The following is an 18,600-nucleotide window of genomic DNA, read 5'->3' on the forward strand; positions in this document are numbered from 1 at the left end:
TCAACAATTATTTTGCTTTCATCCAACCAATCATCCATCCCCTTTAATCTTCTCGTCAATGTACGTTGTCTCGATGCCCTTCCTTCAGTTTCCTCAGCAGTTTCAGTTGCTTATGATGGTCAGTTACAATGGAATATCGTCGACTAATTGACTTGTATAGCAAGTCATGTTAGAAGTGTCAAGATAAGATCTTGCTGGGGTAATTTGTAATAACAGGGTTTTTATGGCGAAGTTGATTGTGTGAAAATTTTTGGTTGCCCGAAGCGGACTTTGTTCTTTGGCGTTCTTCGTCGAATTGTAATTGATTTCTTCGGAAGATAATTGCCTGGATATGTTGACGAATTCTAGAATGAGCTGCACTTACAGAGTAGTTCAGACCCGAAAATAGGGTATAGATAAGTTCGCTGTTTGCATATTTCATATTCGAATATATCTTATATCCTTATAAAACATCGAACCGCGAAGACTGAAAACTATATTGAAATTATTAAAGTCGAAAATTGATTGAACTGAATGGTTTATCTTTCAGATTTCTGTCAGAGAAAATGAAGAATAGGTAAAATGATATGTGGAATGTTAGGAATGCAAGGCAGCCAAAAATTTTCGTTCTTTACAAGAAGATCTTGGAAAAAAATCCAGGGTCAGTTGCTTGAAAACTAAGAATTATGCTTTGAATCACTGGTGAAAAATCCATTATTGGCGAAAAAATGTCGAAATTATAGGTAGCATTTCTAGAAAAAGAGGTTATTTCATGAAATGGCGATATACCCATAGCGATGCATAGTATCCGAAAACTGGCAAAGAGTTTTTGTGGTATTGACCCAACAATCTACCCAGCATAAAAAAAAACTTTGTAACCTATACTATTCCCAAATTCTTCAACAAAAAACGAAAATTTTTGTCTTATATTCTCACCCTGTACGACAAGAAGAGATTGAAAAAAAAAATTACCCTGCGCCTTTGGCATATAGAATAGAATAGAATAGAATAGAATAGAAAAATGTTTAGGCAAAGGATAAGGCTTTGCACCTCTGGGTGAATATCCAACAACATCAAAGTAATGTCTAAGTTATAACTTAATAAATTTTTCAGCTATCCCACTTTATTTCAATTGTTTAGGTAGAATACCATTAATTTATTTCAACCTAACTAGAGAAAACCCTGTTCTATGTTCTCATGAAATAGTGTAAAGCTTACCGTTACAAAAAGGTGAATGCGCCCTGAACTTAGTAAAAAGAAGTACGTGCGATCTTCTCCGATATAGTAAGTTACTGATAGGATGGAAAAAATAATTTCAAAATTCTTTTACCTGTGACATAAATAGTTTTCTGGAATTGATATACATGAAAAATTCTGGTTATAAGTTCACACTACCAGGTTGAAGCTTTCAAATTTAATTATGTCTTAATTTAAAATCTACGCATTTTCTTCCAGAAAACGATAAATATGCCTCAGCTCAGCATGCTCGAAACTTCTTGTAAAGACAATAGTCCCTGAGTTTCGATCTGTAGACTCTATTGAAATCCGAATATATCAGTTCATGGAAGATTCGTTCACAACAGGCATACATACAGCATACAATATTTAATTCAGTTTATTCAGTCAAGACGACATTCAGTAATACCATGTTATATGTGAAGGACATAATAAAGCAGTAAATTTTGAAACTATACTGAGAAAGGATTTCGGCTCATTTGTAGATTTATTTATTATAGCTACATTATATTCATCTAGTTCTTATGTCTCAGGTCTCCCCTGATGCATTGCATTGATGAAAATCGCTGTATTGTCTCCAGAATCATGTGATTATTTTTGATCTTAACCTAATAATATGCTTGAAGTTAAAACATAGAGAGTGAGTAAGAAGTAGCGCAAAAATTCCATCAATCAGTATTCACTATTTTGTATATAGAAGCATGTCCATCGATGAAGAGCGCATGGATACTGACGATGGTTTCGATTTTATTCGATCACATCATAACAAAAAAACAAAACTACTGTCTGAGGAGGTCAAATAATACCGAAACCGTGGTTACCATCTAATCTTCTTCGAAATGATGGTCTTTCCGTTGGAATCTTGAATTATTATCATTTCGATTCAGATCGTAAAAAATACCCATTAAAGTTTCATTCATTAAATGCATTTTAATGACCCAAAACACCGGCGTGATCAGGGTAAACACACATTTGAATAAAAATAATTTTTGTCAACTAAGAATACCTCAAAAAATAATAGTTTAATTCCTATAAAGAAAGAGTATGATAGCTAAAAAGTATTGGAAAATGAAAAATTAAAAAAAATTATAAAGTTTGTGTTCTGCCATTGAGATAGAATTTGGGAATTATCAACTAATCACTATAGCTCTAGTACAGGGGTGCTCATACTTTAATCGCCTGCGATCTACTTCAATGTCATCAGACTCCGATCGATCGACTTTGAGAAACTGCAAGTACATGTAATATTTATAGTGCAAGTTATTTATACAGACTGAGTCTTTGACTCGTACAAATATTTTAACAGTAGATTCTTGAGGCCCAAAAAAACACTTTTTTCCCATACCATTTTTTCCGATTTATCTATGATAAAATGAAAAGATATAGCCATTTTAAGTTTTCATTATGAGCTATGTCCCCTGGAAAAAAAAATTACCTTCAGCTAAATCTGTGACCCTACACATCTGTGGATCTTTTAAACAGAGTCGTATTCAGCCAAATTACCCAAATTGCACAGATATTTTTTAATTTATCAACATCATATTACTCTAAATTATATTATCGCATTATACGAGAACATAAATATGAGGAATACTTTCATTTTACAAAACGTTTATATTCATTAGATAGCGTCCAACTTAGTTTCAAGAGTTGGGTTCATTGAAGTTTTGTTATTTTCATGGTACGTAATAGTCATAATGAGAAAACTGGAAGACGTAGGTGTAGGTGATATCTTGTGTTCGAAAAAGATTCATCAAATGAATGAAAACCTATATTGCGAATTTCATTTCTTTCGATAAAACCGTTTGTGAGATAGAACTAAAAATAACATTTTTTTAAGGTTTCTTAACAGCCTGTATCTATTGAATCGAGTCGACTCGAAAAAATGTTAGGGGAAAAAGTGTTTCTTTTGACTTCAAGAATCTACTGTTGAAATATTTGTACGGATCAAAGACTCACCCTGTAGATAAAAATCGGCTTATTTTTTATGAGATCGACCCAAAAATCTCACGCGATCGACAGTTTTAGCACCCCTGATCTAGTAGTACCCACCCAAAAGTAGCGAGAAAGGTTTATTTAACATAACAGACTATTGCACCTACACTTCTCCCCAAATATGACACTTTCACTTCAAAGGCGTTCAAAATAGTGGGCAACAATAATTTAAGAATTTTTAAATAAAACCTGTACCTGAAGAAAGTGACACATCTAGATAGTTTGAGTTAAATCTTCATATTTTGTATCCTGTTTTCCTGTATAGTAGCAATCGAGTTCGATCCCAAATTTTTCGAATGAGACTGTGCCTGGATTACCCCTAATTAAAATTATTTTAATTATTTAATGGAAAACCTCAGTAAATAGAAACATTTTTTTACAATATTTTTATAATCCCCCAGTTTAAAAAAGTCATAATTTTTTCAAATTCTGAGTAGAAAAAAAATTATTCAAATTTACATTTTCTGAGGTTTTCGATACTTATAATAATTTTGATTAGGGGTGATAATACAATAACCTAGATACAATGTGGCTGAAAAACGCTATCCCTAATCACGAATTGGCCCTGTAATTGAAAGAAATAGTTCGAAAATCGGCAAATTTAAGTATTTTCATAAAATTCTAATTATTTTGGAAACGGTACATTTTCACTGAACTAATGTTGGTGTCATTCGATAGTACTAGGTCTACTCTACCGTGATGTGAAGTTTGATTCACTAGATTTGAGACACCCTGTAGATATTTCAATTCTTTTCGTCACAGTTCGTTTTGTGAACCCGAATTTTCTAGTATGTATTCTGATTTTAAATGCATGGAAAGTGCAAAAAATTAACAAACCATACCAACTGATCTTGAAGAAATCACTTGACGCTCGGCCTTTTTTACCGAAGAAATTTATTTTTCCGCCGAGAGTGTACAACATTCCGACCCAAATTCGCGAGACGATTTCGACAGAGATTTAAATGCTTCGGATTCATTCCTAGCGGTCCGATGCATTACGGGGATCATTCCCAAAATTAATCATTGGACATGTGATTTTTTCCGAGACGCGTATAACTCTCTCACACAAATCTCCAGACGAATGCGTCAGAAGCATTCACAGAAGGCAATCATTACCTGGACTTTTTAACCCATTCAGACGCGGCTTAAGGGTTACCAGGAGCGTAGTGTGCTCTGGCAGGTCGGGCGGGTATCGTATTATGTGAAAAGCTGAAAGTTAAGCTTCGATAGAACACAATTTCCTGAAGATAAAAATTTTAATTGAATATCAATTCAAGAACGTACCTAGATTTAAAAATTATATGACCAAAATTACAAATTTTTTAGGCACTTGAAGAAAAAAGGCATGTAGCAAATTTCATTGTAGCTCAAAGACTCTAGTTTTTGAATCAAAATTCGGTTTTCGAGAAATTTTGTATATACAACAGAAAAAAATTTTTTAGGTTTTTCCTATTGGAATTGAAAAATTTATTTTAAGCTCTTTGTTGGACCAGGTTACACATTCTTTTTTAATTTTCGTATGAATTTGAAAGAGGAAAAGAGTGCTACTGGTAGTATCGAAGGAATCACTCATGTTGCTTACCCCTTTCACACTCTATACGCACAAACCCCTAGAAATAGCAATTCGATCGATCCAGCAGTTTTTGCCATTAATTGGTAGGTATTAATTGGAATATTACGATTTTTCTCCTTGAATGCTGTTGATAATAAAAAAAATGCAACAAATTTAATATTTTTCATTTTAATTTCTTATTTTCATCATGAGAAGCGCTTGAAAAATTTTTCGAAATTGAGAAAAAGTTTTTTTCAAATTTTTTTTCTGAATTTTCTTCATTGACTTAAGGAAATTTTTCTTCAAAATTTCTAATGATTTCAAACCATTCCTGTACTAATTTCGGGATCTCTTCACCTATACAAATTCAATTAAATTTTCTGAAATTGAAACTGAATTTCCCGACAAACAATTCTTTGAAAAAATTCTTTTGAAGAAAATATTGGTAATTTGACACTTGGAGCTACAATTTAGTTTCTTCAAGTTCATTGTAAGACTTTTTCCCTTCAATAATGAAAGAGAAAAGGAGAAAAATATGTTAAAAGTCACCTAGAAATTCAGAATTTTTTTATTCCTCAATTTTTTTCACTATCGAAATGGAGGCTCCAAATCTTCCATTGTGATTTATTCACATAGGATATTTATAGTTATGGATCGTTTTTCAGCAAAACAAAAAAACCTTATATTATGTAATTTCTTCTCCGATTATACAGGGTGAATATGCTATTATTCGAGTGGGTGATTCTCAGACCCATTTCGAGAAAAAAGCTTTATTTGAATGTACATATATTATATGTCGTGAACATCCTTACTGTCGAGGTATAGAGTGATGAAATTTCTTTGGTAGGATCATTGGCACTTGAAGATTTTTCCTACTCATTTTTTTTAAGGTAAAATCAGGTATCTACCTACGTTGTTCCGATATAATCCACAGTAATTACCAAATGAACTGAATAGCTCAAAAGAAGAAAATAAACATAAAACAGCAACTTCAAACAAAAGTACCTATACAGTGCGCGTAAAAATTATGGAACATAGTCATTTTCTCAGAAGAAAAATATTTGGCAACAAAATCCTGAAACAGGTCAATTTTTGTTTTACTTTTATCAAATTTTTATGCATTTTGGAAGGATTTTTGTTGCACCTTGTGCCATCCCCATCAACCCTCTAAACTTTTTGAATAGGGAAGGTGGGTTATGTGGTATTTTTTCGGCAAGGTCTTTGTATCTTCTTTACAGGCGTGCAGAAATTTTCAAGAAAGATGCTTTTATGATATCAAAACCTGTTTGATGGTTGAATTACTCATTGCCTAGTGAAAATCATTCAGTATCTAGTCTAATTTTGTATTTGCATCAAGTATGGACAACATCAATTAAATAGCTGAAAGTGAAAGAACCATAGAAATATCTGCTTCAGATAAAAATGAACATATACTGTAGTGTATGGCTAACATAAAACAGTGTAGCCGAAGTTTTCTGTAATTATGAGATTTTTCAGAAAACGATGAGAAAGGACATACTTTATTTGAAAACATCTTTTGGTTTGAATTTGGTGGATTTGTGATCATCTCCCTGAGTGGGTCGGCAATCACTTCAAGAATCATTGAACTGATCTGGTCGATACTTGATCAAATTCCATGATTGAACTAAAAACTTAATAACGTGAGTTTCACTAGCAAGCCAACAAGAATTTTTCAGCCACGACACGTTTTTAGCTATCACAGTAGCATATCAGTCATCTAGTTTAACTCCATCCACCTGAAGATGCTACTCTGTAATACCGAAACACATGTCAAATAACTTTTGTAAGTGAAAATCACGTACTTAATTCGGTTTTTAGTTCACTTCTATGATCTTAAACAACAAAAGAATGATTACAATGATATCATTTTGAAGCTCTCGCAAATTTATGAATATGCTGAACAGTTCCTGTCGGAGCTCGTTTCGGTGTAAAAAAACTCGTCGGAAATAATGGATGAAATAGATTGAGTCGATGAGTTTTTGAGCGAAGTATTGTTTTTTTTTTGAAAATTCATTTATTTGATTGATGAGGTGTTTAAACTGATCGCTTTCAGGTAGTAATTTGATTCATTTCGTAGCACTTCAGGTGTGATCTGTTTACTTTTTCATTTGAGTGAAAAAAGGGTTGTAATGTTTCGATGTTCTCCTAGAACAAAATACCAAATTCTTGGAATATGGTTGCTATGTTTCAAATTTTTAATAGAAATAGGTAAATTGGTAAATAGAATATGTAATTCACAGCAGTAAAAAGTTTTCAGACCAATCTGATTCGGAAATTAAAACACCAAGTATGTAGATAATAATTTCGTGTGCAGCGAGTGGGAGAGGTAAGAAAGATCAGCTGATTTAGAGTGTTTGAAAATCGTTATCGCCGAGCGAACCGCTACATCTTGAAGGCCTCGAAAAATGTCAGACGAAAGACGAATAAACCAGAGCGTGACTGGCCAATAATAGGCTCGACCCGAGAGCCAGATCGGAAATGAGAAAAAATCCGTGATTTTAGACTTTTACCAAACGCAAAAGTGAACAAATCTTTGTGTATCGTTAGTTGGACAAAACTGATAAAAGTTGGGAATAAGGCTAAGTAATTTCGAGAGATGTGGTTATATATTTGTGATTTACTTCATTATAATGTTGCATTATGAAAATTCAGCGTCTTCATAATTCACTTATGATTTACAAAAAGTATTCATAACGGAGTTTCTCCTCAAAAATGTATAGCACATGCATGGAGCAAGTAGGTACTATAGGAGAAGAATAGGAAATTCCAAGTTGGATATCTAAATGTTTCTGTTGATCACCAAGATTTCGATCCACAAAAAGATCCAAGAATTGTCAACTACGTTAAAAAGGAAATTCATTCTTTCATAAATAGCGATAATGATGTATCTATATGTCTTTTTCTGCAGAGAGGTTATGATACGAATGGCCGTGCTTTCCTTTACCATTTTTTCTCAATCAGCTCGATTTAAAAGATACAGGCTATTGAAAAACCTTAATAAAATTCATAGTTTTACTCATCCCACAAACCGATTTATCTAATGAAATTAATCTTTTTCGAATAAAAGGTATCACCCACGTTTATCAATTTTTTCACTATGATCATTCATTATGTACCATAAAAATATGTACCAAAAATGCAAAGAACCCAACTCTCGAAACTATCTAATGAATATTCGAACTTTTTGTGAAATAAAATTATTCTTCATATTTTCTCGTATAATGCGCCGTTTTCGAGTAATTTGTAATGTGCCTGTGAAATTCGAAAAATTGATTTCTTCCACCGAATGCAATTCTTTTTAAAAGATTCACAAATGTGTAGTGCCACAGATGGTTATTCTGAAGGTAATTTTTTGTTTTTCCAGGGGTGGCACAGCTAATTATGAAAATTTAAAATGGCTACATCTTTTAATCACGAATTTTCAATTTTCATGGTATTTTTTATATTTAGAGGAAAATCAGATTTTAATAGAATTTGTTATATCTATTTTTGCCAAACTTTTTAACTGATTAGCGAAAGAAAAAAATAGGAATATGTACCTATTCATATTAGATTTATCTGTACGCATCAAATTCAAAAATTCCAAAGAGTTATAGGTATTTAAAAATAAAACGTTTATAATCGAAAACGAAATAAAGATGCCAACACAAGTCACGATTTCATTGCTTGTCTTGTATCGTGGTAGGATCCCAAATTGATTCAAATCACAAAAGGATGTTCCACCTTTTATCTGCTCCGTTCGTCGGAACCCCCTCCACTTACTTTCCACGGAAAGCTTGAATACCCCGACTAACAATTTTCAGGAATGCGTCCGCACGGCACTGTTCAAACGGGCTCGAAAGAATGCACAACCAACGGAATCCAGAACCAAAAAAAAGGGAGCACTGAAAACTTTTGCAGGAAATAGGCGATACATTCTCTCGGTGAGTTAGGGAACTTATTGTTCAATGGCGTTGATTTAAATAACTCAAACCGGAGTAAGGCGGTCACGCTCCTCCGATTGGTCGATCTCTGGAAACGGGGCGGGCCCAGCATCCACGTGCATCTGGACCACACGTGCTACCACCGAACAGCTTCACCTCATCTCAGTGCAACAAAGACCTCATCTGTGGGTGGTCAGTTCTGTGCTCATGCTCCGCCTCTATTCGGAAATGATCGGGTGTCTTCGTAAGCCACCCCTCCAATGTACCCCGGTAAAGTAAATACTCACTCATATTGAGGTGATATTGTTTATTTTTTGCTTTTGAAGTGAAGTGGACGTGCAGTTAGTGCGCGGGTGGACACATTTTAAAAATATGAAAGTGGTTTACGTGTTTATGTTCATTTGCGGGTGTGCTTTCACCCTAGGAGAGGTGGCTGGAGGGAGGAACAAGAACCGGGGAAAAGGATCTATGTGGTGGTACGTCGGATTTTATTTCAACTTGGTGGAAATTGAGAAGAAAATTTTTTCATTGATGGGGTTTCGTTGATTCGGAAAATATTTCAACCCTGTTACTCGGAGGACTTTTTACGCTAATATCAAAAGTTCGAGCTCACTCAAAATCACTTTTAAAATCCTAACATTGTAGGTAACCATCCAAGATTTTTATTAAACACTCATATTTTTTGGAGTGAATTGAAATAACATTTCGCTAAATAATTTGCTAATGCAGTGAAGGAAAAAGTGAAATACTACAATTTGGTACCTGACAAATAGTTTCCTTAACATTTCTTCGGTGGTAAAAATGTCAGTGCCCTCATATATCATTTAATAAGTACGAAGGATCTAATAAATTGGTTATCCCCACAATTGAAATGATTCGAGTTATCTAAATTGCTATTCTTATTGATATTAATACTCGTATTCATAATAGCATAATGTTTTCACTACCTCAAACGAATGAGGATAAAGTAAAAAATTATACCTGACAATCAATATAACACGAACGAAAGGAATCATATGCTGTTAATGATCTATATACCATCAAACGTTTATGAATATAGCAGGTAATTCTATTAAACTATAAAACTTATAAGGGGAGGATGATATATCTATCCCTAAATATTATAGGTATTCACGTTTTTCAACCACCTTTGGATATAAAAAGTAAAATTGAAATTGGAAAATAAGTTTGAAATATTCTTCCAAAGAAGTGCTACTATGCCATTTTGATTAATTAATTGAGCCATCAGAAATTCTAGCCTCATATCGAATTCAAAAGCTACATAATCATTAATCATTGAAGTTCGGTTTCTCAATGGGAGGTAGACTGATAACTTATAAATATTAAATCGAATTACCAACTTCGGATTTCGAAATTCGAATATATACAGGGGGAGTCTTTGACTCGTATAAATATTTGAACATGTTATTCTTGAGGTCGAAAGAAACACTTTTTTCCTTTGCCATTTTTTCCGCGTAGGCTCAGTTTAAAATATACAGGCTGTTCAAAAACCATGAAAAAAAAATTATTTTCAGTTCTATCTCACAAACGGTTTTATCGAATGAAATGAATTTCGGAATGTTGTTTTTCATTTACTCGATGAATCATTTTCGAACACAAGATATCACCCAAGTTTTCCTGTTTTCTCATTATGACCATTACGTACCATAAAAATACCAAAAATTCAAAGAACCCAACTCTTTGAAACTAAGTTGGACGCTAACTAATGAATATTTGAACGTTTTAAAAAATAAAAGTATTCCTCATATTTTCTCATATAGATAATGCGCCATTTTCGAGTAATTTGATGTTCATAAATGAAAAAGTATCTATGAAATTTGAAAAATTGGTTATTTTGTCTGAATAAAACTCTGTTTAAAAGATTTACAGATGTTTAGTGTCACAGATTCAGCAAGTTATTCTGAAGATAATTTTGATTTTCCAGGGGTGGCACAGCTCATTTTGAAAATTCAAAATGGCTATATCTTTTTATCAGGGCCGAATCAGAAAAAAGTGTTTCTTTTGACCTCAAGAATCTACTGTTAAAATATTTGTACGAGTCGAAGACTCACCCTGTATACCTGATTGATCCTAACGTTAATAAGACCTTATGAGGTATATACCTCAGAAATCTCAGAGTATTCAGAACACAGCGTATATTTCGAAAACATTAATTGAAAAATCAAGATATCTAAAAACTTACTGAAAGCTCCCAGAATCTTATAATACTTTTTCCTCAATAAAAACTTCCTGGAAGATCACATTATTTATTCTCTAGTGTGAAACACGGGAGAAACAATACCTTTCAAATAAAAAGAATTTTTTTGGACATGTTTTGGGAGTGTTCATAACCGCTATACATTGTTGCTTATAATTTCCAATAGTTTTGCAATTTGTTTCACCAACATGATTCAATCCAGAAAATAATGGGTGAAAATGAGTTTATATTCTAGCTAGATGATAAGTTTTATTCCTAAAGAAAAATCCACGATGTGGTTACTAGATTCACAAACTGACATATCATTAGAAAACTATGATATACAGTCCCTGGCCAGTTTATTAGACGCACTGAGAATTTTTTTTATATTTACTGGTATTGTCCGAGGAAAAAGCAGAATATTTGAATTTCATTTCCACTGAATGTCAGTTTTATCTACGACTCTCATTAAATTGTTCTATTTGGCATTTATTTTTGATGTTGTAGTATTAGTACTTAAGTATGAATCAGTACTATGTATATCCAGTATATCCAGTGGACGTCTTGGATTCTGCAGGTTCGGACGTTATTTCGATAATCCACATATGAAATCATTATCCTCGAATGCTGCAAACCGAACAATTCTGCATTAATAGTATGAAGCTCTCATAGCTACACAGGGTGGCTCAGCAAAATATTAGAATTTCATGTTTAATCATCAATAAATCAATATTTTTTATTGAATATGATATATTATATGTGAAAACCATTTACAGATTAAGTATATGTAACATATACATTCAATTTAATAATTCAATATTGAGATTTTGCATCGAATCAATGCGTCTAATAATATGGCCAGGGACTGTATATTCCAAGGAAGTGATTGAAATTAGGGACCGGAAATCACGTTTATGAGTTAACTCCCCAAGATAAACCCAAATGAGTCATCCCAGGTCGAATTCGGAAGGAATTCTCCTCACCTATCCACACACCCCGGTCCGCTTCCATGAAACCCATCAACGCTACATCATCCTGCGTCGACTAATTCAAAAGTTCCCCATGCAAGACCTGACCCAATTGGTACCCGGATCACGTAGGCCGCGACCTGCAAATTTCACGAAAATAGAATCGCAATTGCCGTGGTGACATGTTGGCGAAGTGACAGAGGAGATTTAAGGGACTCACTCCGGATCGTGTTCTGATCGCCACGACGTCCATCCATCAATCCGTCCGGACTTATACCCGTCTCTTTTTCTCCGTTCCCGGAGCATTCGGAACGAGTGGCCCTTGTTTTTGCGGTCGAAATTGATGTAATTTATGTATAGGACCGTTTCGTTGTCCTCTCAGCGTAGTCGAGTGGTGGTTCCTGGTCGATCTGTTTTCATTTATTCATTTGTTTCGAAGTAACAACGAATCCATTTCCTAATATGAACATAAATTAGTTTTTTCGCGCGTATGACACGCATTGGAATCTTGGAACGGCATTTTATGGGTTAGGGGAGATTATTTCACTTTCTGACAGAAAATACGAAAATATAACACTGCAATGGCAAAAAACTGTATGGCAAAGATTGCCATGTCCACAAGAGGAAAGAGCATGTCGGAGTTCTATAGTTCCTTGACCATGACCCGTATAGATATTTCAACAGTAGATTCTTGAGGTCAAAAGACACACTTTTTTCCTCAACCATTTTTCAGAATCGGCCCTATTCAAAAGATGTAGGCTCTTGAAAAACCATAAAAAATGTTATATTCAGTTCTACTTATCTCACAAACGGTTTTGTCGAATGATATGAATTTCGGAATATAGTTTTTAATTTATTTAATGAATCTTTCTCGAATACAAGATATCACCCACGTCTTCCCGTTTTCTCATTATGACCATTGGGTACTGTACCAAAAATTCAAAGAACCCAACTCGTGGACGCTATCTAATGACTATTTGAACGTTTTGTATAAATTTTTTGTATAAAAAAGTATTCCTCATATTTTCTCGTATAATGCACCGTTTTCTAGTAATTTGATGTTAAAAGATTGAAAAGTAGCTTTGAAATTTGAAGAATCGGGTACTTTCGCTGAATAACACTTAAAAAGATCCATAAATGTGGTGTCACAGATTATGCTAGTTTTTCTGAAGGTAATTTTGTTTTTCCAGGCGTTGCACAGCTCAATATGAAAACTTAAAATGGTATATCTTTTTATCAGGGCTGAATCGGAAAAATGGGTATAGAAAAAAAATGTTTCTTTTGACCTCAAGAATCTGGTGTTAAAATATTTGTCAAAGACTCATCCTGTATAGGTAGTTACAAGTTGTGAAAAATATTCACAAACTCCATAAATCGTACGTTGATTATTCATTCCAAATTGTTATTATGTGATGTAATATCTGATTTATTCAAATTATTGGAGTCCAATACACAGTGGTCCGTTGAAAAATAAATAACTGTTGTAGTGTCAAATAGGTAGTCAAAATATTTCCAAGGAGTTCATATTTCAAATCCATGGATTTTCTGAAGTATACTTGCTGCAAGGTTCACATGTTGTAGCATAAAATGGGACGCTGAATCAAGTACCTAATTTTCTACTGCTCTATTTACTCACTTCTTAAAGCCCAATAGGTTGAATTGAAATGATCAGACCTGCTGATGTTTCTACTGCCCTTAGGGATGACGGCATTATCATTTTTCAGAGAGTTGATCTTTAATTATCCTCGAAAAATGGTTATATTGAGAACTCATTTCAGTATTTATAAATTATAATTCACAGAAAATCAATTGTGAAGCATCGCCTGCTACATTTACTTTTAAAATTTCTCATCCGTCAATATAATAAAATAATTAGAAGATGATATCGTATGAACCATGCTTCTTAACATGTAGAACAACACCGTATTCGAAGGAAGTCAATAAATGCAACCGTAGTTTTTTACGAACTTTGACTAAAATAATTAGGTCAATTTTTTAACGAGTATATGAAGTGTTTCAAAGATCGTATATGAAATCCAAATTCATCTGCTAGATTTTCTGTATGATGCCTACTATTAATTATGAAAGAAATTAGTACACCACCGAAAAGTTGAATAAATGAGTAGATATTCGCTCAAATCCTTGTTGCGTTAGTGAAATCGAAGATTCAAAAAATTTTCGAGTGGAGCTTAATCGTGTAGATATTCCAAAATGAATCCATCCCTTAATAGTCTAATTACAATTTCAAATAACCTAATTCATATTCAAATTCGTACACGTAGGAAGATCCATATAATGAATGCTGCGTTAAGAATCCACAGGCATCTTATGTAGAAATTGTACCACTGGATGTCACTATAATTGTGAATAAATAGTGGTTCAGATAAAATCGGAATATGGCAGAATGAATAATTACCGGACAATTTATGTCGGTGGCCATATACAGTCTACTCGGGTAGAAGCTACAGAGAACCATTCGTTCTGTAAAGACAGATTATTACTGTATGCAAACTAAGGCTCAATTATTTTTCTCCGTATGATCCATTATGTGATGAATTGGGCTTCTACACACGTGCAGAGTTTTATTTTGGTCAAAATGGTATATTGTATATTAACTCACTGTTCAATTTGACGTTTTACTTAAAAAAAAAGATCATAATGATTAGAACTTGAAACTATGTCGCAGCGAAATATTTTTATAAAATTGGTACATACTATTGTAAACATTATTGGGAAAAAAAACGCATCCTCATCCATTTCCACATCGAAGAATTTAAAATTTACAACGAGAAATGTCTCGCAAACTATTTGTTGAAAAATATGCTATAAAGGACATTTTTCATCAGGAATAAATGCTAAAAATAAGGGACAAAATCTTTTGCTTATTAAGTCAAAGTCAAAATGAAACATACGATTCAATGAATTCAATTCATAATAATATTTCGATCGAAATATAGCAACGCTGACTTACTAATAGTGTGCTTCTGAAGATCTATAAAATTTCATCAGAAAATTTCTCCTTTCCTATCATAATTTACTCATTGTCGCCATAAAATTTTGGAAGAACTGTTTCATTAACGACTTGTTTGCGAATTTCACCTTTTTGAATTAGTTATTCACAACTAGGTACAGTGAAATCTTTATCAGAAGAACTTCTGCTTCGGAAGTTATGTAGGGACAAATATATGGATAACCCAAGAACATGCATTACCATTTATGATACTAGTTCAGGATTATTTTTCCGAGGACTCGAACTTTTCTATCCAATATTTTTGTCAAGTCTGATACACTGTACAATTTGCTCAAAAATTTTTTTATGCCAGGCTTAAAAAATAGTCAAAATACAGCTCCAAGTTCCACAGGACTTTCTTTAACAACATTTTAGCAAATGAAATTATGTGGAATTATTGATATTACTGAGAACTATTGGGAATCAAGCTCACTTAGAACTTCGTTAGATATCGAAAAATATATATGGAATTCCTTTCGTTCAAATTGGAACTCATTGAGGGAAAAGAATTTCTCAACAATTTTTGCGATTTAAATTCCTTTGTTGAAATATTCAGACAACTCATGTTACATTGGAGATAAACATAATATAGTGTTTTTGTATTTTTGTTTCTCATTCTACAGGGTGAGTCTATGACTCATACAAATATTTCAACAGTAGATTATTGAGGTCAAAAGAAATAACATTTTTATCCTTTACCACTTTTTCCGAATCTTAAAGTTAAAGGTACACGCTGTAGAAAAACCAAAAAAAATGTTATTTTTAGTTCTCCCTCACAAACGGTTTTATCGAAATGAAAAATTCAAAGAACACAACTCTTGAAACTGAGCTGGACGCTATCTAATGAACATTTGAACGTTTTGTAGTAATTTGATGTTCAAAAATTAAAAAGTAGGTTAAAATTTGAAGAATTGGTTACTTTAACTGAATACAGTTCTGTTTAAAAGAACCACAGATATGTAGTGTCACAGATTTAGCTAGTTATTCTAAAGGTAATTTTGTTTTTCCAACAGGGCCGAATCAGAAAAAATGGTAATAGAAAAAAAGAATCTACTATAAAAATATTTGTAGGAGTCGAAGACTCGCTCTGTAGCCTCTGTATGAAGGTGTTTGACTTAAATGTAACTACCTACTGAAAAAAATTGATTGAGCTCTTCCAATATATTTCTTCCATCAATATATTACCGATAATATCAACAATAAATTCGGTTTTGGTGATAAACCTTCGTAGTCAATCTTTGAAAAAAATCTCAAAGCCTTCCTAGTTTTTGTCATATGTTTCTAAACCTACTGACATTTAAGATGATAATTTCAAATTTCCATCATTCTGTGTCGTTCTCAAGGATATGCCATCCACATACGGGATTTTAGGATGGGAAATACACATTTGTTGCCCTTTTTTACTTTTTATTTGTTGTTAGCACAGCAATCTTGGCATATTTAGTCGAAAACTCCGGAGACTTCAACGGGCGACCAAGCGCGAAACCTGTCAATCATCGCTGAAGGAAAATGGAGAGTTTTGCGGTTCCGCAACAAGACCATAGATCGTTACTCATCTCTACCCCGCCATAAAACGAAACTTTCACTTCTGCAAGCCCGAGAATTCACACCAGACTCATCCCGTCGTCATCATTCTCGACTAATCTTCAGTTTCCAATACCTGGACAAGTCGTCACATCAAGTTACCGTCGACTGGTTTCTTTTGTGCGTTTTTTGCGTTTTGGCGTTTCCTCTGTGTCGATACATCAACGTTCGTTACAACAGAAGAGACGGGCGCAATTTACGCCGTGCTGCCATCTTAGACTGTTAATGCGGTATTAATTGCCGACGATGAACATCAAGTAGGCTGCATGACGGAAATTAATACAGAGTTATTATACGAGATATGTGCGTACAGGTGTTTGGATTGTCGGTTTCTCGTACTGCTTTGAGAACTCGCAACATCCTATATGTGAAGGATCGTTTTTTTTTGTCGCGGTGTTGGGATTCCAGAACCCTCGTTTGTGTGGAGTGTGGAGCGCAGCTATGTAGGCTCTAATGATAATCAAGAAATTCCCTCGAGAGAATGTCATGGTCTATTTACTTCGAGGGGACACTAAACTAGCCTACTTATTTTCGGATTCTTGCCATTACAGGTATAGATATGTATCTACCAACTGAATTCTGAAATGACTACCCTTTCTTCCATCAACAACCAGTAAATTTCAGAGGACACTAAAGTCTATTCAAAAATTGTAAGGTAGAAGCTGAATTATGGGATCCAGAATGTTCATCCCTTAACCATTCCATTTAGGGTGAGTTTATACGACAAATAAAATGAGAATCGAAATAACACAAAATAACAAAGCCATTTGGCAGTCAATAGGGCACAGATTCCTAGCTAAGAACCACCTAGCAAAATAGAAATTTGTGTGGTGAAAAATTAATTCAAGGGATGGAGTTATTCAAGGCCTTACGCTCAGAAACACTAATTATACTAGGTGTATTTGAAGATGAGGTTTTTTTTTCAACAGAAGGTAGAACTGGTCGAAATGCAGCGTTTCACCAAAAATCGCTTATACAAAATAACAAAGTTGAAAAAAGAATTGAAAAACTTAGGTATGCCAAATTGTTCTCACTATTTTTTCGTAACTTACAGGATTTTATGGAATGGCTCATTTCGATAGCAACTGACTGAAAAGACTTGAGACACAAGTGTAAAAAAGAGAATAATACTTCAAAATCTCAGCAATAAAATTCGTCCAAATTATTCAAGAATTTTTTCACAATGGGCATCACAATCTTCTTGTTCGAACATTCCAACAATCGTCGTAAAAATGGGATGAAATGGGGAAACATCATAGCACTCTATCAGCATTTCTAACATAAGCACGTTCGAGAAACTGCCTCGATTTTCAACATTTTTTTTTACCCTAAATTGTACGATACAACTGATGCAACAATTATGATTCTCTCAAAAGTGACCTGATGCATTTAATCCGATGAACTTGGTACTAAACCATTCATTGTCCAGCCTTATGTTTATGTTCTGTTTCGTTTTTGAATCATTTTTATATCAATAGTTCAGCATATTGTATAACTAACCTTGTGAGCGTGATGACAGTTCTGTTGCAGAGTAATTACAGTTGCAAGTTGAAATGAAATATGAAAATATTGAAAAAATTCTTAGTATTGCAAATTATCGGTGAGCCGTTGCCTCAATAATTTCAAACATATATTTCCATCTTTATCCCTTTATAATAAGGCCTCATTCACTTCCAACTAGGAGGAACCCCACCTCATTACCTACTTTCATCAAGTGAGGCTACGGCCAATTGATCTCTTTCAAGAGAAATGGATTGGTAGAAGAGGGCCAATTAAATTGCCACACTCCCCAGACTTGATGCCTTCAGGTTTTTTATTTTGGGAACATTTGAAGGCTGTTGCATATAAAACACAACCCCGAGATGTAGAAGAATTGAAAGTAAGAGTATACGCACAACATGCCCAGAAATTTAAGTTGGAATTTTCAACAACTTTAGGGCGGAATTTAAAAATAGGTTATATTTTGTCTGAAAATAACGGACAACATTTTGAAAATCTTTTGTAGTAAAAAATTTTATATAATTTTCATGATTCGTTGCAACTCTTGGTATCGTAATTATTTTGCTTTATTTTTTTCTATTTTTCGGAGGTAGGTACTAACAAAAAAGTTCAAGGGTAGGTATGGAATCTTTGAA

The 18,600-nt window shown here is 33.7% G+C and overlaps 1 protein-coding gene across 2 annotated transcripts in view; it reads left to right on the forward strand.

Annotated features, from left to right (window-relative positions):
• The first annotated feature begins 8,810 nt into the window (after positions 1-8,810).
• The window catches only part of LOC123311305 (protein Wnt-1), a 45,112-nt gene continuing 35,322 nt past the window's right edge, over positions 8,811-18,600 (forward strand). The window contains exon 1 of one of the 2 annotated variants that reach the window (XM_044895192.1): positions 8,811-9,182. In XM_044895192.1, the coding sequence (XP_044751127.1) occupies positions 9,079-9,182 (104 nt within the window). In that variant the 5' untranslated portion in view covers positions 8,811-9,078. Of the gene's footprint in view, positions 9,183-16,880; positions 17,017-18,600 lie in introns of those variants that run through there. The other variant, XM_044895193.1, reaches the window with a different exon arrangement.

This window comes from Coccinella septempunctata, chromosome 4 (genome assembly GCF_907165205.1).
Source record: "Coccinella septempunctata chromosome 4, icCocSept1.1, whole genome shotgun sequence".
Lineage (NCBI taxonomy): Eukaryota > Metazoa > Arthropoda > Insecta > Coleoptera > Coccinellidae > Coccinella > Coccinella septempunctata.